Source organism: Varanus komodoensis, unplaced genomic scaffold, assembly GCF_004798865.1.
Source record: "Varanus komodoensis strain SLA01 unplaced genomic scaffold, ASM479886v1 scaffold87, whole genome shotgun sequence".
Lineage (NCBI taxonomy): Eukaryota > Metazoa > Chordata > Lepidosauria > Squamata > Varanidae > Varanus > Varanus komodoensis.
The window spans coordinates 12,633-34,473 of record NW_025336565.1 but is presented as its reverse complement, the minus strand read 5'-3'; the positions used below and the strand labels follow the sequence as shown (position 1 = coordinate 34,473).

The 21,841-nt window shown below is 55.0% G+C and overlaps 1 protein-coding gene across 1 annotated transcript; it reads right to left on the bottom strand.

The window, feature by feature from the left end:
* Positions 1-9: 9 nt before the first annotated feature.
* Positions 10-20,805, bottom strand: KIF4A (kinesin family member 4A). Its single transcript, XM_044417210.1, has 31 exons — positions 20,625-20,805; positions 18,451-18,590; positions 18,196-18,310; positions 17,606-17,796; positions 16,262-16,354; positions 15,501-15,667; positions 15,118-15,212; positions 14,629-14,748; positions 14,322-14,497; positions 14,062-14,123; positions 13,023-13,155; positions 12,447-12,505; positions 12,036-12,141; positions 11,715-11,771; positions 10,308-10,493; positions 9,976-10,079; positions 9,476-9,620; positions 8,882-8,992; positions 8,236-8,319; positions 7,339-7,452; positions 7,010-7,165; positions 6,615-6,700; positions 5,726-5,855; positions 5,238-5,408; positions 3,904-4,011; positions 3,418-3,495; positions 3,224-3,328; positions 2,746-2,892; positions 1,858-1,977; positions 985-1,110; positions 10-408 (listed from the first exon to the last, which is right to left on the bottom strand). Exons 2-31 carry the CDS (start codon positions 18,571-18,573, stop codon positions 181-183), a joined length of 3,696 nt encoding a protein of 1,231 aa, XP_044273145.1. The 5' UTR covers positions 18,574-18,590; positions 20,625-20,805; the 3' UTR covers positions 10-180.
* Between the last annotated feature and the right edge of the window lie 1,036 nt (positions 20,806-21,841).

The following is a 21,841-nucleotide window of genomic DNA, read 5'->3' as shown; positions in this document are numbered from 1 at the left end:
CCTGCCTGTCATGCGCCCCTCCAGCACAGGTCCTTCCATGGGGGAGGGTGCTGTGGGGTGGGTGCTCCCGCAGAGCCATCCAGGGAGCACAACGCAAGGGTATTCGTAAAAATCCATTTATTCCAAAAAATTCTATACACTATAAAATTAGACGAACCCTCGGGCTTGCTTGTCTACAGTCTAAGCATCACCGACACCAAACGTGCTGGCCTCACTAGGCATCACCGAATTTTCTTTGATGGGGGTGCAGCCCGAGAAGAAGCCGCTCGTGCTGTTCAGCATGCGCTTCCGCCTCTTCTTCACGGCCGCCTGTGGGTTCTCGCCAGCCACCGGGTGCCCAAGGGTGAAGAACGAGGTGGCGCCGCTTGCGGGAGGCAGGTTCTCCTGCTCGGCTGTTTCCTCCAAGATCTAGGTGGGGTGGTACAGGAAAAAGCACAGCGTCAGCCACGGAAGGGGAGTGGCGGCTTTGAAACGCCAGGCTAGGAACCTCGCTCCGTGGCTTGGAGGCTGAGCGGGGCACGCGCTCCTTTGTGCAGGAGTGACGTGGGAGCACCGCATGCCCGCACGGCAGCACAAAAACCAGCGTGCATGTCGTTCGGGTTGGCGTGACAGAAGCTCGTTTGCATCTCGGGGTGAAGCTGGAGCTGAGCAACGAGGGGGCGGGGCAAATGCCCCACCGCAGTTTCCCAGAAGCTGGGGGAAGGCGACAGGGTATGTGCATAAGCGCCAGGCGAGCGGAACCTCTCCGCTGGGGGCCCGCCTGTCAAACCCTCATGCTAGCCAGGTGTTCATTTTGGGGACCATCTGCTTCTCGAGCAGTGATTTCCGCTTGCCCTGCCCCTGGCCAGCGACCGCTCGGTGGACGGTTGCCTGCATCTGCCCCTGTGCTTCCCGCAGCCGAAGCCAGGCGACCCAAAGCTCGGCCACCCCCTGCCCTGACCACCAGCACCGGGTGCTCCGTTCCCACTGCTGCTCCAGGCTCACCTTCCTGGTGGGCGTGATTGCTGGAGGCTCAAAGAAGGTGTCTCCGCCAGTCACCAGCGTGGGATCTTCCAGGCTGAAGACGTGGTCCTTGAGCTCCCCCAGCTGCTCATCCATGAGCGTCGCCTCCTGAGGGCGGAAAGTCGGGGGTGAGTTTGTCTGGACTGAGCTCGACCAGATTCCTGTCACCCGCAACATTGATTTTACTGATTTCAGCTCGTGCATGCTGCCCGCTCGGCACAGGCCGCGGCGAGATGCCTGCCCCCAGAGAGGGTGCAACTACCTCTCTGTGAGGGGCATGATACTTCTGCGAGCACAGAACTGGAACGAAGCTGAAAGGTGCCAGGACTTGCACTGGTAAGATCACAGCCTGCCACAGGTTAGGCCCTGGACGGCCAGCACAGACTCACGGGGATGCTCGGGGCAAGGGGAGGCAAAGGCTGGAGGAACTTAAATGGGTGACGGAGGAAGGTGCCACCCGTGTGTGTCTGTATGAGCAAGCGGCACAAGGTGTTTAAATAGGAAAAAGACCTAAGTGTGCGACACGTGGCAGAAAAGGCACTCCTTTCTCATTCGTGCATCCCCTGAAGACACAGGTGGATGTATGAAGAAAACAAATACGCAGCGTTCCACTGACTGATCGGCCGAGGTATCTTTAACGCTCGTTTCGACCACCATGTCCCCCTCAGTGCCACAGTCCGGGCTCCCACCAGCTCAGACTTCTAGCGCTCTCGCTTGAAACTCTGCAGCCCCTGCGGGATCCTAGGTGAGCCCCTGAAGCAATTGCTCTGGCCGATTTTGGGACAGGGAGGCTGCTCCCGGCCGCCTGCTGCCCTGCAGAGGAAGAAGAAAGCTGCAGCACCGGCAGCCGCTCACCAAGAGGAAGTTCTCCCGGTTCCGACACTTCTCGGACTCGCAGCGGCAGTCCTCCGAGCAGGCCAGCTTCTGCTTCCGGCAGCCGCACTGCTTGTTCCCGCAGCGGCCTTTGCAGGTGCACTGCGAAAGGAGAGTGGTGTGAGAGGCCCCAGGGCACACACCCAAGAGGCACAGTGCCGAGGGCTTCCCGTGCAGCCCGTCAACCTGGAGGGCACAAGGCCTGGTGGGACGCAGGAACCCAAACGCCGAGAATGAGAGCAGCGGTGCTGCGGGTGGTGCTGCGGACGAAGCCGAGGCCTCACCCGAGGCCCTGGCACCCCAAAGGAAGGGGCATGCGCGATTTGCCTGGGTCCTCCCCGGCTGTCAGGGCTGATTATCCTACAGGGCCGCCTCGCACCTCTCCTGGCACATCGGGAGCAGACTGGTTGCTCAACCCTTTGTTTTGTTCCGGTTTATTCCCGAGAGTCCCAGGAGTTCTGCAAGAAGGTGGTAAGGATTTGCAGCAGACATCTGACAGCTGTCCAGAGCCGGCTGAGTGGTATTCAGATCAAAACTCTGGTAATTTCTCAGTGTGAAATGCCATGCTGACCAGCAAGAGGGCTTTAAGGAGATGACTGGGCAACCTCACAGAGGAGGAGATCGGTGGCTGTGAGGCTGAAGCCTCCATGATCAGGAGCAGTCTAGCCCTGGAGAGGAAGCAGATGCAGAAAAGGGGACCTGCCTTCCTGCCCTGCACTTGAGCCCCCACAGGAGCACTGTCAAAACAGGCTACTAAAACCAGGCGCACTTCGCCCCACTGCCAAGCAACGCTTGCTCTCGTTCAAACAGCTGCTTCTGCGCAGATTTCAGGGCGACTCAAGAAAGGTGCCTTCCCCACCATACTCATACCCCCAAAATGTTCTTCTTGATCCCTCGGGCGATTTTGGCCGGCACCCACTCAGCATCTTTTGTTTCTTCTTCCGACTCATCTGATTCGGAGAGCAGGTCCTCCATCTCGGATGCAGGCCGCGCGGTCGTTGGCCGGCGGAGCTTTGGCTGAAGGCAGACAGACAGACAGAGGGGAGACATAGGAATGTGTCAGGCTGGTGACTTCCAGGAGAATCCGGCAGGCCTGATGCGATGACGGCAGGAAGAGAGCAACTTGCTCAAGGCGCAAAAGATTTCGAGGGGAATCTCAGCCTCCGTCTCCCAAATCCGGCCCAGCAGTGCAAAACCTTCCCAGTTTGGGCCTGCATTTTGCAGTCACAGATGAGCAGAGCCATACTTTAAATTTAGTAAGCGCGCTAGCAGCATGAAGCCTTTGGACTGAGTTTCTAGGGCTACTCAGGGCGGCAGACTGGATACGTCGGCCCCACAGCACACGCACCTTGGGCGGGACGTAGTCGAAAGGGGACTCCGGGGTATCCGTGACTGCGGACTGAGCAATGCTGTGGATCTTCTGGCCACTGGCAGCTTGCAGAATCCTCAGTTTCTAGTGGGACAGAAGGGAGATTCTGAGCTGCGCTGTCGGACGGGGCAACCCCAACCCTGCCTGAGAGCAGCAGCCACCCGCAGGCCTACCTGCCGGACCATTTCCAGCTCTTCACAGAGCTCCTGGTTCTTCTCGAAGACCTCCTTCATCTTGGCCAGCTCTTCATCCTGTTGGCAGAAGAGGAAGGTAAGCGGAGACGTCCCAGGTGTGGGGCTGCTGCGGACGCAATGCGGGGTGTGCTATTCCAGCTCCAGCCCCGCATTCCGGGGCTCGAGGTTACCAGCTTGGGGCCCACTGCCTGCACCTGCTGCCTGAGAGGCTCCAGGCCGGGAAGGAGTCAGGCAAGCCCCGCAACTTCCATTCCGACAGTTTTCCAGTCCTCCCGTCTCCCTCCCTGCTTCCCCGCGATTTCTGCGAAGGAGAACGTGAGGAGAGCAGGAGGCGAGGGCAAGACGTGGCAGCACCCTGCCAGGAGGAGCGCCCTGCTCGACTGTCTTGTCAGGCAACGGGGACTGAGGCCCCGCGTGCCAAAGGGCAGTCCCAGAACCCGGCATGCCGTCAGAGGCCCCTTTTACCTGGAACTTGAGGCGTTCCAGGAGCTGCTCTTCCCGTTCCGAAATGGACACCTCGAGTTTTTTCTCTACTTCTTCTTTGTGTTGTATCTGGCTGAGCAGGTAGAGAACCTGAAGTGGGGAGGGGAAGAGGCGACACCTTAGAACGGGCAAAGATCGGAGGGAGGACACCGGTGCGCCCCCTGCCCTGCACAGCCGGACTCCATCAGCGAGCCAGCCAGAGGGAGAGACCCTCTGGCCGCGCGCCGAAAAGGCTCTGCGTTTCCCCTGCCGCGAGCTAAGGGGACGCTGGTTCCCCGATTCTTGCTGGGTTTATATTGTTGCTGTTGCATTGCATGGATCGCCCACAACTTTTCCTCTTGTGAAGAACCTGACGCGGCTTATGTGGCTGTTTTGGCCTCACAACAATCCTGTGAGGGAGGTCAGGCTGAGGGAAAGCTTGGCTGAAGTCACCCAGTGAGGTCCACTGCTGGATGAGGTCCGAGCCCAGATCTCCGGGGTCCCCAGCCCGACACGCTAACCCCTCACCATGCTGACTCTCCTGTACGTGGGTTTTACGTACACTGCAGCATTGAACACCAGTTAAGCATTTCATTCTATCTATTTTTGTAGATAAAGTTGGTGCTGCTTTTGCCAGGCACCCGGGTGGCAACCTCAGTGCCTCTTCTTCCCCCGTTTCTCCTTCACCTCCACTGCCTCCTTCCTGGGACAGGGAATTTGTGTGATGAGGTCATACAAGTGACAATTCCTGGCCAGGCCATGAGAGATGGCACATGGGCTCCCTTGGAACCAGAATCAGAGCCAGAATGAACAGGGAGCAAGACTCTGGCCTCAGCCTCCGAGGCCTCGTCCTCAAGGGCGGGGCCTGCGCAGCTTGCCTTGTCCTGCCCCCAAGCCCACGGCTGCAGAAAACCGTCTGCCCCTTCGCCAGGCCAGGCCACTGCTGTGGAGCGCGAAGCAACGACAGACCCGCACACACACCAAGCCCGCAGTCCAGACAGGGGCGGCTCCAGTGCCCTCTGGGCTCCACGGCCAGAGAGCTGCATGCCCGCTGTGAGGAGGGCGCACCGAAGACGCTGCGCCTGGCCTCGTCGAACAACGGGGGAGTGCGCCCGGCCACACCTGTTCAGCTGCGTGCAGACACAAACCGGCGTGGGGAAATGAGGCGGAAGGGCCCCCAGCTGGTTTGCAAACGGACTGCTTGCAGAAGGCAGAGCCAGGCTCTGGACCAAGCGTCTGGGGGAAAGCTTTGTGTCTCTGAGCGGCGAGACCGCTGGGCTGGGCAGGGCTGGGCAAGCCTCGAGTCCCCACCGCTCGCCGAGGCAGGCGGCAGATACCTTCTCCTGATGCTCCTGCTCCAGCTGCACGAGTCGGCGCTCGCGCTCGCCCTCCAACTCGGCCACGGCTTTCCGCTCCTCGAGGAGCATCTTGTGCACGTCGGCGCAGGTGGCCTTGCTCTGCTGCAGCCGGCTCTCCAGTTTCCCGTCTTCCACTTTGGAGGAGACCAGCTTAAAAACAGAAGCCCCAGCCAAGGGCAGGGTTGCAAAGGCCCCGTGAGGGATTTCCGTTTCGCGGAGGGGTGTCCACACCCTCCAGACTATGAACCGGTGCTGGACGGCGAGTGCCAGAAACAAGCAGGAACCCCGGCTCGCTCACCTCCCCGCCTTCGGTCATCAGACCTGAAGAGGGGGCCTTAGGCCGCGTCGGTCCCTGGGTGGTTGGCAGGGACCGGCAGCCACGGCTCCTCCTCCAGGCGGGGTTCCTCCCAGCCCTACCAAACCCCAACCCTCTGCACACCAAGTGGGGGCCCCGCCCCCTAACTCACCTCGCCGATCAGGTACTTGATGGCGCACTTGGCTTCCGGGATGGTGGCGATGCTTTCCCAGCGCTGCTTGCTGCGGTCGGCGGTGTCCGCATCCAGCAGCTTCTGCTGCAGGTCCGCGATCTGGGCGCTCCTTTGGAGGAAGCGATCGATCGCATGGGCTCACAGGCCATTGCTCAGCAGAGCAGAGCAGAGCCCGTGGGGCGTAAGGGCGGGCTGCCCCCCTGCTTGATGGAAGCCCTGCTAGGCTGGCTGCTTCCTTTCTCTGGGAAGCGCCTCTGACCAGGGAAGCGCCTCATCTGCCCAACAGGCTGGAGTGAAAATGAAGGCTCCCCTCCCGCTGGCTCTCCAGAGGGTACGGGGGCAGCAAGTCATGGCTTGGCTGGGGCCCTTGGGCAAACAGTCCGCTTGGAGGAATCACGTGTTTCTGCCAGGATTCCCAAAGGTGATGCTGAGAGCAGAGGGGCAGAAGAAGAGTGGCCCCCACCCCTGGTCCCCGGCACATACATCACGACCATTCGCTCCCCGCGTGGTTTAAAGATTTGAGGCACAAGGGAAATTAGGGTAGCCTGAGACAACTCCCCCCACCCCCTGATCACAGGGTTTGGCGCCGGGGCAAGGCACGGCTCAGTTCTATTTGCAAGAAATCTCACGGCAGCCTTCCTGGCCGCCTCCTCCCCTGGCTTCATCCCAGCATTCCGGGCCTCTGGAATGGCCACAGCGGCGCTTCCGTGTAGCGAGTTTAGAACGAGCAGGTGAGCACCAAGCCAATGTGTGCAGTCCTGAGCCACTGATTCCAATGGCTCAACACGGGGAGGAGATCAAAATTCATGGACTGGATGGGTCTGCAGCGTCCGGCTTTGCTCGTCAGAACGTCCGGACTTCCCCGTACCTGAGCTCCATCTCTTTCTCCAGGCTCTCGATCTGCTTGGTGATGGAAGCGTTCATTTCCACAGCTCTGTGGGAGTACGTGCGCCTCTGCAGGGAGGGATGGAGAGGAAAATCGGAAATAAGAACGGAAGCTCAGGAGTGGTGCCTTCAGCTAAGGAAGGCGCCCTGGTGGCTTCTGGAAAGACGGGCCTGTGACTCCACCCCCCCCCCCCCCCGCTCCTGCAAAGCAGAAGGAGATTAATCCTGGAGGCAAGACCTCACCAGCCGGTGGAAGCCCTGCCCTTCAGAGGCAGCTGGGAGGCATCTCCCCCGGCAGGGTGCCCCCTCCAAAGCAAGAGGAGCCCCATTCCTTAGGGCCGGCTCCTCTGCTTCAGGCCACATCATGGCGCCGCTCACCTTATATTTTGTGGGCAGGTTCTCCCCGGCGTCGCGCTTCTCCTTAAGAGACGCGATCTCCTCCGCCAAGGTTTTTCGATCCTCGAGAAGGTCATTGAGGTGGCCCCGAGCCTCTTCTATACTAACGAGGATCTCGACCTCATTCGCAAGCCAGCTCTGGACGCAAAGGAAACCCAGTTACAGCAAAGGCCCTTCGGGGCACAGAGGGACGCGCCCCTGGGTCTTCCGGTGCTTGGGGCGCGCCCAGCGTGAGCCCGTGCAGTTGAGCCTCGTCCTGCTTCTCCTCCTATGACTCAGCCTTGGCATCAGCCTCCTGAATTCAGCCTCACCTTTACTCGGGCAGCGATCCCTTCGATGCCACGGTTTTGGCTCTCTTTCCTTTTGTCAACAGCCTCTCGCTGCTTCTGCAGAGCGTCCTTCAAGCGCTTGTTTGCCGCCGCGGCCTACGAAAGCAGAGGTCGGACCGGGGCTTGACAGGGCCAGGTTCAGACCCCTCGGCTAGACCAGGAAGCCCTTGTCCGGCTGGGTGACCACACCAGTCCTTTGGGAGGGTTACAGGCAGGGAAGGTGGAGGAGGAGGAACCGTGGGACGCGATCTTGGATAAGCGTGTAGCAAGATGATATTACACTGAGAGGACACTTGTCCTCCTGCCCGCCTGCCCTCCACAAGTGGACACAGAAGGCAGCAATCCAGGTGCACCTGCTTTGAAATAAAGGCTCTAAGCCAGCAGAGACAGGGGTGAAAACTAGGCAGGGACTGTGTCATGTCAGGGAGGAGAGATGCTGCTTGACCTCTGGCCCCAAACCCACTGATTTCCCGACTACGCAAGGCCCAGGTCCACCCAGCCCAGGAAGGTCCATGCGGACGGGCATCCCGGGTTCAGGCAGGGGCTCTCCTGCCTCCACCTGGAGCAGCTGCTGGGGATGGAGGAGAGGAGCTGTGCAGGCAAAGCAGAGCCCCCATCATGGAGACAATGTGCCCTGCGTGGCGGAACCGAATCTGCGTACCGAGCTGGAACCCGCAACACAGCCGGAGGCCGGGATCTCTCGTCTGACCCCCTTAACTCCCTTCTGATGTGCAGAATTACAGGACCCCATGCTGGGAGCGCTTTGGCAGAGATGGAGGCAGAGCCCAGGGCCCAGTCTGCCTAATCGCTGCAGGTCAGTTAAAAGCCGCGAGGCTTCGGAAGGGGGAAAGGAAAATCAGGCTGCCCCTGACGGCTCACCTCCTCCGCTTTCCGCCGGAGGACAGTGGCTTGCTTCTGGAAGTCCTGCTCCAGCTTGATGAGTTCGTATTGCCTCTTGCGATCCTGAAAGAGAAATAGGGGCGATGGTGCCTGTCCAATCCCAACACGCTGCCCCTCACCAGGCAAGATAAAGGGCCGGGATGGTCTGCAGCACAAGCTGCCGGCCAACTCGGCAAAGGCTGCGCTTCGCTCCGCGAAGAAGAGGCATAGCGGCCGAGATGCCAAGACCTCACCCGGCCGTCGGAAATGCTCGGAAGTCAGGATCCACACCATTCTGTGTCGAGCGATCGCTGGAGAACATTTACAGGCAGATGTGAGCCAGCACAGGATCTGCCACTCATGGTCATCTGGACCATCTTTCCCGTAGGGCAATATTTAAAAATTTAAAGGTACAGCAGCACCAAAAAGGAAAGCAAAGAGGAGGCATTTCCTCCTGTGCAAGGGAAGTTCTCATGTCACCGAGTCAGCGCATTTCTGGTATAAACCTCTTACGAGAAGCACAGTCTAGGAGTCAGTGCAATTCTCTCCCAATGTAAACCAGCCCGGGTTCATCATAGCTACTTGTGCCAGGAGAGCCGATTTGGTACCCAGACATTCAGAGATGCTGCTCCTTGGCCAGACTCACCCGCTCCCGCAGCTGGATCACCTCCTTGTCCTTCTGCTGCTTCCACTGCCTAAATTTCTCAGCATCATCTTTCATCTGACGGATGAGCTGAACTCGCTGGCTCTTCATTGCCTGCAAAAGGAACAAGAGGGAGAGGCGTAAGAACTGACACGGTGTAGAGTCTGAGTGCGCAGGGAGAGAGACTCTTGGAAGCCCTGTCCTTGTTAAAATGGGCCACACACTGGAATAAAAACAAAAAGGTTTTGAGGATGTGACCTCTGTTTTCTGAGGCTGCAGCTGGGAGCCGGAAGGCTTACAGCCCTCCAGCTTCTTCACAAAACTTCTATACAGCTTTTGGCAAGCTATTCTCACCTTGATGATATCATTAAACCAAGACATTGGAATGAGTTCATTGAAAACTAGAACTATTCCAGGCTCCCACGATGGAAGGAGCAACCTGCAAACATTGTCTTTTTACACAACACTTAATGACCACTACAGTGGGAACATGCAAATTACAGAGTTATCCACAAGCACAAACCAAGACGGTGCTTGGTGGTTCCCCTTTGCCGCCCCCTCGTCCCCTCCCCTCCCCGAAGTGCCAGTGTTACGTACCCGGATCTCCTGGTTCAGCTTGGACACTGTCTGCTCACTGGATTCTTTCATCTTCAGAAGCTTTGACTGCTCCTTCAGTTTCTTCTTCAGATCCGTCATTTCCCCTTCGAGCTCCTGAAGCCGTTTCCTGCGGCGTTCGCTCAGCCTGAGAGGACGATTTATTTATTTATTTATTTATTTATTTATTTATTTATTTATCGATTTATATCCTGCCTTTTTCCTACAAAGGGCTCAAGGCAGCTTACATCATCTCTCCTCCTCCATCTTATCCCCACAACAACCCTGCAAGGTAGGTTGGGCTAAAGAGTCTGTGACTGGCCCAAAGTCACCCAGTTGGCTCCATGGCTGAGTGGGGACTTGAACCCGGATCGTCTGAGTCCCAGTCCCATGCTCTTAACCACCACACCGGCTCTCAGACATCACAGCTCTAACCCCGCAGCTCAGGCGGCCTTCCAGCCCCATGCCCTTCCCCCCCCAATTCCCAACTCTGTGTCTCTCACTTTGCCTGAGTGACATCCTTCTTTGTCATGTGAAGCGCAACGACCAGGTCCTCCTTCTCCTTCTGCAGCTTGGCAACCTGCCCTTCCAGGTCTTTGATGTTGGTCTGCATTTACGAACACAGGCATGTCTCAGCCTCTCTTTCACCTGTCCTCACATTTCGGAACCAGATGCTAAAAAGCTCTTGCCAGAAAGCACTACGTTCTCCCGGCAGGCTGCATTTCCACTAGCAAAAGGGGAGGGTGGCGAGATCAGCCGCCCACGGCTTGCGAGGCACCCGACACGGAAGCCCGCCGGGTACCACTGCGCATCCCCTTCTGGCCAGTGGCATTACCTGGTACAGGTGCTGGATGGGCTCCAGCTGACTGTCGTTCTGAGACATCTTCTTGGCCAGGGCCTCCTTCAGAGCCAGGGCTTTGTTGAGCTCCAGCAGCTCTTTGGACATCTGGGCCTGGTGGAGCGCGTGACGCGTGGCGTACTCCTCGGAGGACTGCTGCACGTCTAGGTCAGCCTCTGAAGCCTGGAAGAGAGCACATGGACTGCCGGCGTGGCCAAGACAGCCCTGCCCCAGCAGGGGAGCGCCTGCCACTGTGACTGTGCTTGTGGGAGCGCCCGATGGCTGCTCTGCAGCATCTTCGCTGGGCCACAGAAGCCTGACACGAAGAGCCGGCTCACTGCTGCCTCCACGGAGCAGGCCTGCGACCTTCTGGGCCCCAAGGACTGCACAGGGTGCCGGCTCAGGGGCCGTGCACGTGCCCCTCTTCACCGCCACCAGAGACCCTGATCACAGCTGCTGGCAGCACAGGGAAAGGGTGAGCAGGACAAGAGTCTCCGTGTGGGGTGGGGGAACCTAGAACACAGGCAGAACTCTCCTGCAGCAACCTCTGGGGCCGGAGGGGCAGCCTTGGAGGGCCCTGTGCAGGCTGCTGGTTGCGCACCCCTGCCCTGGAGTGTCTGAAGCAAGAATGGTTCCAGCAAATAACTCGGCCTGTAGTTGTAAGAACAAGCCCTAGCACATGGGCTAATTCCAGTTTAGGCAGGCGCAGCACCCATGTGTGTGATGCACAGAGGCCACGACGAAGAAATCAGTGTTCCATTTACAAGGGCTCTGCCATCATTTCCCAAGACTGGCTGCACAGCCATGACGACTAAAGCACTCGCTGAACAGTTATATACCCGTCTGCTCAGAAGTGAGCCCCACCTGGCCAGTGGTGCCAACTTCCAGGGAAGTAGAGTGCGTTGCCTTAAGAAGTCAATGCCACATGCCTCGAAATTGAAACTAACTCTTCCCAAAAGTGGAAACACTGGAAACTTCTGCCTGTATTAACAGCCTTATTCTCCGCCATTAACAGAGTTCACAAAAACATGGCAACTTTGTTAAATGTGAAAGGGGTGAATTTAATTAATAGGCCGACGTGATCTACTTGGCTAACACTGGAGGTGGAAACAGACTGGATCTGTGCCTCGCCAAAATGTGCTGGAAGTGTTTCTGTCTCTAATTCCTTCCAGAGTTCTTCCCACAGCGAGACAGCACTTCCTCACAGTCTGTATAAAACCACACTTATTTGTAAAATCTCTTTACGTTAAGAAACGGGGTGCACTTTGACACCCCAGGAAGATGGGCTGCTGTTGCGGCAAGTGGAGCCCACAGACAGGAGAAAACTAGCTAGTTATTTGGGGGTCGACACAGAAGTATGGCTTGAACCCCGATCCTGCCTTTTGCCAGGTAACATTCGCTTACAGCGCTGGAGTCCTGGTCCGACGTGTCCATGTCAACAACACCAGCAGCATTTTCGTTCTGTGGAGGAAGCAGAACGGAGCCTGGCGTCATAAACTGTGCCTGCCACCCACGGACGCTCTTCGCAGTTAAAAACCACCCATATTCTGGCAAGAACCGGTCCAGAACAGAAGATCTGTCTTCATTACTCGGAACAGCTCCAGCTGTTTCAAAGGAAGCTCACAAGGCACAGCGTCCCAAGGGCCCCAAGCAACAGGGAAGCCGGCAAAAGCAGTGGATTTTGCTAGCGGCGGGGGAACCCACCTTCTTCAAGAGAACTCTTACCGGCAACTGGGCGATCGCTTGCTGCAGGTTGCAAAATAATTCCACCTGCTTCCTCAGTTCTTCGTCCTCCAGAGTCTCAAGCACCTTCTGAAGGTCGAGCTTCAGGCTGAAATTCAGGCACACGAGGATGCATCTGGGCGCCTGGGCCAGTTTTGTGCCACGCAAATCCTCGACTTAAAAGGTTCAACTCACACGCCCATTTGTTCCCACGCCTCCCGAAGCCTTTCTTCCCCCGACAGGCAGACTGGGAAGGGGCAGGATGCGCAGCGAGGCAGCCGCCCAGCTCTGCCTCCAACGCTCACGCTGAGCCACCGCGCCCGAGCGACCCCCTTCTTGCTTCCTGTTTTAGATGGCGCCAAGGCCACGCCAACTGCCCCGCCTCGCCAAAGCACCCGCAGAGAAGGGGCTTACGCGTCATGCTGCTGGAGCTCCTCTATCTTCAGGCTGATCTTCTCATTATGCTGCTCCGTCTGCAGAAGGCAAGGCGCAAGTTCTGAATTACAAGGGCATTTCACCTGTGAGTACACCTCCAGGGCTGCTGCATCTAGGGAGGCGACCAGGGAGCGAATCTGGACTCAGCCCTCAATACACCCTGCTGAACGTCAGGACTTAGAAACAGAGCGAGTCAGAAGGCGTCTCCCGGGCCATCTAGTCTGACCCCCGGCTGCAGCCTGCTCCGCTCACGACATGCTCACGACGTACAGTGTGCCTGGTGCGAAAAAGCACACAGCACAAACCGGGTGTACAACCTCTGAGCAAAATGTCAGAGGAGAAAGGCAAACGGAAGCACAGCACTACCAGCTGTACAGAAACCAGCTGTGAAATGTCATTTGTCCCACTCGGTCCATGAACTTCACGCGCCTGCTCAAAATTTGATCGAGAAATTGCAGGACGAGTTTGAGCATGGCTCCGTGGCTGCGTTTGGGCCACAGAGCGGCACCTCCCGCTCAGCACTCAAGGGGAAGGCAGTCCTGCGCTTTCTGTTACCAGAATGATCCTTTCCAACATCTGGGCAATCTGGCCGGCTGCTTCGCTCAGGCCACGGCTGAGCTTCTCGTTCTCCTCCATGAGGGAGTGGTTTCTCTCCGCCAGGGACTGCAAATTTTCCGAGGGCTCACCCCTAAAGTTAAGCAGAAAGTTTCCGCGTTGACATTCACCCACCAACACTGACAAGTGATTCTGGAAAGGAGAAGGTGGCAGAGCTACAGGAGATGGCTGGAAGCGGGAAATGTGCTACTGGTTTTCTCCATTATTCTCCTTGTTGCAGGATGCCCCTGGTTGTGTTGCTCCCAGTAATGTACGTGAGACAGGAGCCCCTGGCAAGCACCATCTTTAAGCTTGTCAAACACTTCCCCCAACGTCAGAGGAGCAAGAGGGCTCTCCCTGCGCCTCAGCTGCACTGGGAATGACTCTCGCGGCTCTCCGAGTGTCTCAAAGTTAGTGCAACAAGGGCTGGCCTTCCTTCCTTCCCATGTCAGGCAGGGTAGCAAGCTGCCACCCTCGCCCCACAGTGGCCCTGGGCCTTGGAAGCACGGAAGGCAGCCCCAAAATCAGGGTGACCTCAGAGACCCCCACCCCATTCTCTTTGCTTTAAAAATGCAGCTCTGGCTCCCTGCTGCGACAGCTTCAGATTCCTCCTCTCTGTTCGGCACAGGGGATTAAACAGGTTCTGGCATGAGAAAGGCCCTGCATGGAGCCTGGACAATCCGAGCCAACCCCAAGCCAAAGCCAAGCGAGTGACGGAGGCTTATTCTAGGCCTGTGGGAACATTTCACACAGTTGCCTCTCCTATCCGAGCCTCAGTTTTCCGTACAGAACCTGAAGGCCAACAAATCTCCGTTCATGTCTGTACTGGCTGCCAAGGATTCTGCTGCAGATTTGACCAGTGTAACAACAGCAAAGTCAGGGTTATAGAAAGAAAAAAGAAGGCACGACTTCTTGAACGCGACTGAAAAAATACCATCACAACAAACCCGTAGCCACCCCCTTTCCAAGCCAACTGGTGCTGCAGACTGGCATTTCTTACCCAATTGATACCGGAAGTGTTCCTCCGTGAGCTTGCAGCAATAAGACCTGCAGCTCTTGGACCTGGGAGGGAATAAAAATAGTTATTTTTTAGCTTTGTATCTCATCATTTCTACAAGCTTAAAAGATTTAAGCCTGTAATTCTGTGGCAGTTTTCAGGAACCACCAGGGCAGCGATCAGATAAGGCAGCCAGTCGCATCCCTAAAGCTCCCCCGCATCCACTCCCGTCGACCGACTTCCAGACACAGAGCGCTGGGTACCTGCAGCCTCAACCGGTTGATTTCTGCAGCCTGGGGATCGATATTCACTACTGGCTTGTTCTTTATTTTCCTGGCCCTGTCAGCATAGCGAAGGGTGTTCAAGGTCTCTTCCATATTGGAATCTGCCGGACTCACGCAGGCGATCATGAGGGTGTGGCTATTGCCCCCCAAGGAGTCTGGAGAGCGAGAGAGGAGCTGAGGCAGTGGCTTTAGCAGGAAAAAGTGGCACCCCACGCCTGTGGGGCTGGCCTCCAGAGGCACAAGGTGCCCCCCCCGCCCACCCCCAGGCTTCATGCTGCAATCTTACCTTGCAAAAGGCGTGTGAGTTTGGAGTCCCGGTAAGGGACAAAACTGCCCTTCTTGGTTTCATCCCCGAGAGCACTGATGACGTTCCCCAGGCAGAGCAGGCCTTTGTTGATGTTGATTCCTAGATGTGCCGGCACCGAGCAGAAGGGGAGAGGGGCAGAAGAAATGAGGCAAGAGATCTTGGCTCTTTGCAAGAAACAAAAGCAGGGAGTGAAATGTTCTCGTGCACATCCAGAGCGGGAAGAAAGAAAGCAAGCAAAGCAGCACCAGACATTCAGAAAGCGCTTCGGCCAAATGCCAGCAAGGCGAGGCGAGCTGTCTTACATGCAGGCGGGCTCGGGCGATCTTCTTGACCTACCATCAGTCAAAACGAAGGACTATTCCTCTGTCAAGCATACGGACTTCTAAAAACTCAAGAGATCGCTTCTCCCCAGAACTTCCACTGTCAGGGCAACCAACCCACATGACTGCCGGGATGAGTTCCACTTACCTTCCCGCAGACGGTCACCTTCTGCTTTGGTCTTCTTTTGCCTTTCAGAACCAGCGAGGTCTACGAGGTGCAGTTTGCAGCAAAAGCTGGTGTTCCTGAAGCAGAAACGGAAGTTGCACGAGGCCGGGAAAACAAAGGTAGGCACTCTAGCATCTAGCAGCAGCAGTTCAGTCGAACCGAGAACTCTCCGCACAGCAAGCGACTTTTCAGCACTGTTTCCCTCGTCTCTCTGCCTTTGAGCCAACCCAGTGTGTTCTTCCCTTTCTGGAGCATCGTCCGACCTAAAGGCACTTAAATGCTCACGCCCCAAAACCAGAGCCTTCTTTCATCGTGCCAAAAACCCATCCCGTTAAAAGAGCAGTGATCTGAACTTCCGCGCTTACCTGTCGCTCTTGCTTTTCTGCTCGATGGACATGGTGAAGATGGCGTGAGAGCGAGATGACTGGGTGTTCATAGCGGTGGCAGCCACAGTTCGGGAGTTGTTGCCCTGCTCCAGGCACGAGACAGTTTCCTTGGCACTATTTACTACATGTTCTGTAAGTCCCACAATCTGGAAGAAGAGAGGGAGAGAAAATATGCTTTTATTTCCTTGGGCTTGTGAACCATTTTAAAAGCCCCTGGCTTATGTTTTGTCCAGTTTTTTGGCAACGCTTTTCCCCATAAAAATGTAAGGAGGACCGTCTGGACGTATCCCTCATTAATCCTTTATCAGTGTGCCTTCACACTCTGGGTATCAGGAGCCAGCTTTCCAGCGAGCTCCACCCTAGTCTGGCCAAGGAAGCCAGTTACTGAAATTGACAAATTTTCTCAGAGAAAGACTGAAGGGCATCTGGGTTAAGGGAGCTTTCCACAGCATGCCCAACAAAGCAGGAAATGGAAGAGGACATCGCTCTCTTTAGGAAGAGCAAGGAAGCTAAAAGGAATGCAAGTCAGCTCAGCAGCCAACCTGTGGCATCAGTTCTTGCTTTCTGGGCCAAAAGGCAGGACACATGCATTTTAAACATGTACCTATGATGAGTGCCCCCACCCAAGCTCATGTGCACCCGTCACAGAACAATGCAAGCTCCGTTAGTCACCACCAGCCTTAGTTTTTCCTATGGCCTGCTGCAACCTCTTCCCAGAAATAGCAAACGGAGAAGTCCACCTTTATGCCTTCCTTGGGGTCCTCACGGATGCTGATCTGAGATGTCCGCTCTTTGGCTGGTGCCAAGAGGTCCAGGATGTCCTCATTGTAGATCTGAAGATACCAGAAGAGACGTGTGGATTGCAGAAATCCAGACAGAGGAGAACAAGCAACGAGGAAAGTAAAAAGACAAGGTTAAAGGGCAGAAAGGAATGAGAAACAATCCGGCCCAAAATGGAGGTTGCCATCTCACGCACGCTTGCTTGAGAGTGGGCCTGACAGAGCACAGTGGGATTAATTTTCAGGTTGTGGGACTTCGGATCAGGGCGGAAGCCTCCTCCAACAGCTGTGGCCTTTGGCATTCCTGCCCTAAAGCATCTAGATGTGGAAGCTGAGCAAGACTGAGAAGGGAATGCTGAGCTGCAATGTAGTTGGCAGGCAGGTTGGGCAGCTACGTGAGCGGTGCCACCCAGACCGGCCCGTGCTCACAGAGAGGGAAACTCAAAAGCATTTCTTTAGCTGAGATGGAGTATACACAAAAGCTTGGTGTACATACATTGGTTAGCTGGCTGCTTACTTTACAGAATCATCTTTACAACTGGCTTAAAAAATAATAATGGTGTTACCATAATTCAACAGTGCACTATTTTTAAGTGCAAGCTCCCTTGGCGTTTCAGGGTAAAAGTGAAAGAGAAGGACCACTGAACAAATTATTCGTATTTAGAGAAACCTTACCTAACACTAAAGCATGCTTTTAAACAGACTAATTTCCTTCTTCCAAAGAGTTAACAAGTCTGTTTTGGTAAACAGGATAAGTGCAAAACATGTCAATAATTAAAATACTTTTGTTGTTACTCTAATAAAAGCAATGCATTAAAACACAGGACTGGCCTATGGAGCAAATCTTTGGTTGGGGCTAGGCCTTGGTGCTTGGCAGAGGGTTCGCCATGTGACTCAAACTCTTAGCAAGCAGGAATGGAGAATATTCAGCCCTCCGATCGTTGCTGAGCTCCCATCAGCCCTGGCCAACATGGCCAGTGGTGAGGGATGGATGCTAGATAAGCAGACTCCTGACCTGATACAGCAACAGCTCTTAACCTAGAGAAATAACGAACACAGTCTAGGTTTCAATATCGGCAAGCCAGCATGGCATAGTGGCGAGTGCGGTGGACTGGAGATGGGTGACTTTGGGCCAATCACTGACTCTCAGTCTAACTACCTCACTTGGTTGCTGGGAGGATAAAATGGAGAGGGAGGTTTTTAAAGTCACCTGAAGTTCCCTGCAAGAAGAAAAAGTTGGGGGATAAATCAATCAATCAATCATAAACAAACAAACGAACAAAAGAATGAATGAATGGCTTCTACCTCTAGATAGGAGACTTTCAAGGAAAACTGCCACTCTGTCTTCTCTCTCATTTCTTGGAAGAGCAGCTTTATCACCCGAGGGATGACTCCGACGGTGGGATCGTTCTCTTGGTCGGCCGTGTAGGCCCCTCCCATGGAGTAGGTCTTCCCAGACCCTGTCTGCCCATAGGCCAGAACAGTAGCATTGTACCCTGTGTAATTAAGACCAAAAAGCAAGTGGGTGCCATTTCCCCTGAAAACAGTCCATACAGGCAAGCAGAAGCAGGGTGAGAATCCCTTCCGCCTTGGGATTGGCACATCTCAAACCGATCCATTTTCATACTGTGAGAACCTCAATATGCATGATGTATGCTTAATTCTGAGCCACAGATGATGTTTTGGTCGAAAGCATCTGAAGGGAGTCAGGCTGGGGAAAGCTGAGCTAGCTAAAAGGAAATCAGACTGGGGCAGGCTGCGCCAGCTTACAGCAAGCAGGTCCTCTTAAAGCAGGAAAGGGCAGACATAAACTGAGGCATCAGTTTACTTGTCCCCAGGATACAACCCTCCTACTGAAAATCTCCCCCAGGCGTTCTTTCTCTGCAGGTTCTTACCTTTGAAAACACCCCTTACAAGGGGAACAACGCAGGAGTTGAACACCTCTTCCTGCTCAGTCGATGGGTCAAAAACATAATCATACGTGAACGGCTTGTCCTTGCCTAGAACCACCTGTGGGGAAGAGGGAGGTGTGAGATCTTGCCTCGTGCCCAGTTCGCGAACCACTCTTCAGCTTTCTGGTTTAGAGCGGCAGGGATTCTGTGGACCCATGGGGCGAGTTGTTTCAGGACAATACGCAAAATGATCCTCACCTGCTGTTCTCCAGCGACAAAAGACAAACACATCTGGCAGCCCTCTGCAAGTTCTTTGGGAACAAGAGGGCGGCACCTCAGGGCCACCCTCACGGGGATTACCCTGCCCTCTTCTTTTGACATTTTTTATCACTATCTTCCTAAAAGAAATTGAAAAGTCACAGAACGTTATTTCATGGGAAACCACTGGCCACGCTTTGTGGCTAGTGACAACTTTTAAGCCCAACATAACTGTCAGCCAGTCAAACAAGGAGGGAAAGATCTTTGGCCTCAAAAATATTAGCTGCTACACCCAAGGAGCCCCAGGGCCTGCTAGTAACTTCATTATACTAATAACAGATTGAACAAGTCTATCAGTATTTGTAACCGGGCCTTTGTATACATGCTGCTGAATCAGAGCAGAAAAAAAAGCAAGCGTCATCTAGGAACCCGGGTTCAAATCCTCATGGCCAGCCATGTAGCCTCCTGGCCATCTGTGATGCTACCTCTCACTTCCAGCATGAAACTTCTAGCACAGGATCAAATGGTTCCAATCCCCACTCCAGTCCGGAAGCAAAATGGCTGGGCCTTTTGGAAGCAGCCATCACCATCTCCCTGGATTATGCCAACCTCAAAGGGTTGCTGTGAGGATAAAATGGGTAAAGGAAAACGGAACCTTGTCTCAGACTTTCTAAAAAAAAAAAAAACAGGCTATAAAACCAGTAGCAATAGTAAATACTACTACAGTGGTTAGTTGGTTACTTATTTATTTAAAACCTTTCTATACTGTCCACTACCAAGGTCTCGGGACTGTCTTACAATAAAACAAGAGTGGAGCACAGCATCCAAATTGATTTTTCTATACAATAAGACCCTAAATTAAAATCAGATCCAAACCTTAAAATAATGGGAAAGATATCCAACTTTTGCCAGAGCAGACCAAACAAAATGGGGCAAGTCAGACTAACAGTGAGTGCAAGACATTAATATTTGTATTCCTAATATGATTGTATTAATGATTCTGCCATTAGCATTAGTATCAGTGGATAGCCAATGAGGTGTAGCTATCAATGGTTACAGCATCATACTGGGATGATCCAAATTCTAGTCCCCACTTGTTGTGTTGACCACGCAATGTCTTCACGTCCCTTAACCTACAAGATTCTTGGAAGGATCAAAAGGAGAAAAGCAGGTGAATCATCCCTGATGAGCCTTCGGCTGTCTTGCAAAGGAAAAAGGGTGAGATAAAAATGTAATGATGAATACATCGAACTCAAGAATAAAAGGGTGCTTAGTTCGTGAAGTTCATTGCTTTGAGCCAGCTGCCAATTCTCTGCCTATTCTACTCCGCAGGGTTGTTGTGAAGATAAAATGGCAGGGTGCAGCAGGATCATGTTGGATACCTTGGGATCCTTGCCAGGGAGCAGACGAAGGTGGGATAACAATGCAATATGCAGTGGTAACATAATTAATCATCATAATTCATAATTCATACATTCATCATGAAACAGTCTTAATACTACTCACCTCCCCCTCCTCCCACAAAGGGCGAGCTTTTTAAACCCCGAGGCGCTCTGGGTTTGGGTGAGGCCCAAAAGCGAAGGGGGCGGGGGCACCTAAAGTGAGCCCCCCCTCCGAAATGCCCCCCCCACGACACGCGCGCGCGCCCCCGGGGCAAAGACCGTTACCCTCTCGGCCCCGGCCAGCACGACCCACCGACCGAGCGCCCGGCCTGCCCAACGCCTCGCGCCGCCGCCGCCGCCGCCCCTTCTCCGACTTGCAACATTCAAATACGGCGCGCCAATCCGGGCGCTGCGAACGGAGGGAGGAACTATAGAGACGCAGGGCCACGGCGGAAGTGACGTCACGGCCCCCGCTTCCGGCCAGGGTAGAGCTACGCAGGGAACCGAGTCGCCTCTGCCTAGGAGGGATGTGGGAAGGATGCCGTCTTCCCGCCCCCGGGCGGGGTTCGTGCTGTGGACGAGCGCGGCGGGGGAAGCGGCTGGGTGACGGGGCTGTGGTTCGAGCCAGCTGCAGGGAGCCGCGGCGCAGCCCCGAATGAGCTTGGATCCCTGAGGATCCGACCTGGATTCCGGGCAGAACGGCTTTCCCGAATCTCCCGGGTTGCCTTCCCTTATCTCAGCAAATTCATGCGAACGCAGCCATAGCAAAATACGTCAGACTGAGAGACTGACCGGCGAGAAATGCACGCTTGACCCGCTGGCTAAAGCAAGGAAACACGCGTTTGGAGGGGCTCTGAGCATTTGGGGAGAGTGCACTGTGCAATTCCGAACGTGCGTCCGCTCGCGTTTGCGCCAGCTCCGCTTCTATCAACGGATACGCAGCAGAGCGGTCGGTCCTTGACAAGCCGCCCAACGTAGCCGGGATGAATTTTGCAAAGTCCGCACGGCCCTCGATGAGCTGCCCCTCTTCCTCTCTTCCTTCGTTCTTCCGGAAACGCGCCGAGCCTGTTCCAAATAGACCAACTTCGAAATATCTGCTTGCAAACTCTTGCTTCGCTTCGGCGACGAATTCTGGCGCTTGGTTTCGGGGAGAAGTCCCCACGGGCTGGATTGGGACGTGCCGATGCAGCATTGGCCATAGGGGCTGGGGGTGATGAGAGTGGCAGTCCAGCTATGTCTGCAAAACTATGTACTATGTAAAATGTCCTTTCCCGACATCATGCCTTCCGGAGATGCCGCATCAATGTTCCCAACAATCCGTTGTGTAAACGAGGGGATAATGGGAGTGGTAATCCATGGTACGAGGGAGGGCTCAGATGTCTCTATGGCTCAGAGGCGGGGTCTCTGTATAGAGTATAGTATACTCTATAGTATAGTATAGTATACTATAGCATAGTATAAAGTATAGAGGGGCCACTCTATACTTCAACATCTCTGTGGTACCTCTCGGTTGGTGAGCTGCTTCCCGCCTGCCCGTAAGGGAAATTAGAGCGCTTCAGCTGCAGTGAAGACTCTTTGTACAGGCGGCTCTCTAGACGCCCCTTGCCTTTCTCTATGGTGATGGAACAAAGAATCCTGGCGGCCTCGTTCTCTTCTAGGACTGGAGGGTCCGTTAATCACGTGACCAGCGCCGGGAAGGCGCACGATTCTGCAGGGTTGCCGTGGTTACCGACGCAGCGGGCCCTCACGGGGAGGGGGGGAGAAACCGCCCTCAGTTTGACCCACCCAAAACTATTCCGAGGCAGTTAAGCTAGGCTTTCACTACTTTTACGTGCTTTTAGGGATTTTTTTTTCCATACTCTTTTAAAGAGTCATAAAATGATCTTCACGTTCACACGTGCCGATAGTCACGTGTCATCCGACGTGCTACCCGCCTGCGTTGCGTCCTCACTGGCGTGTCCGCCGCCTCCTCGTCCCGACCAATCCGAGGGCCCGCTTGGCCATCCGGC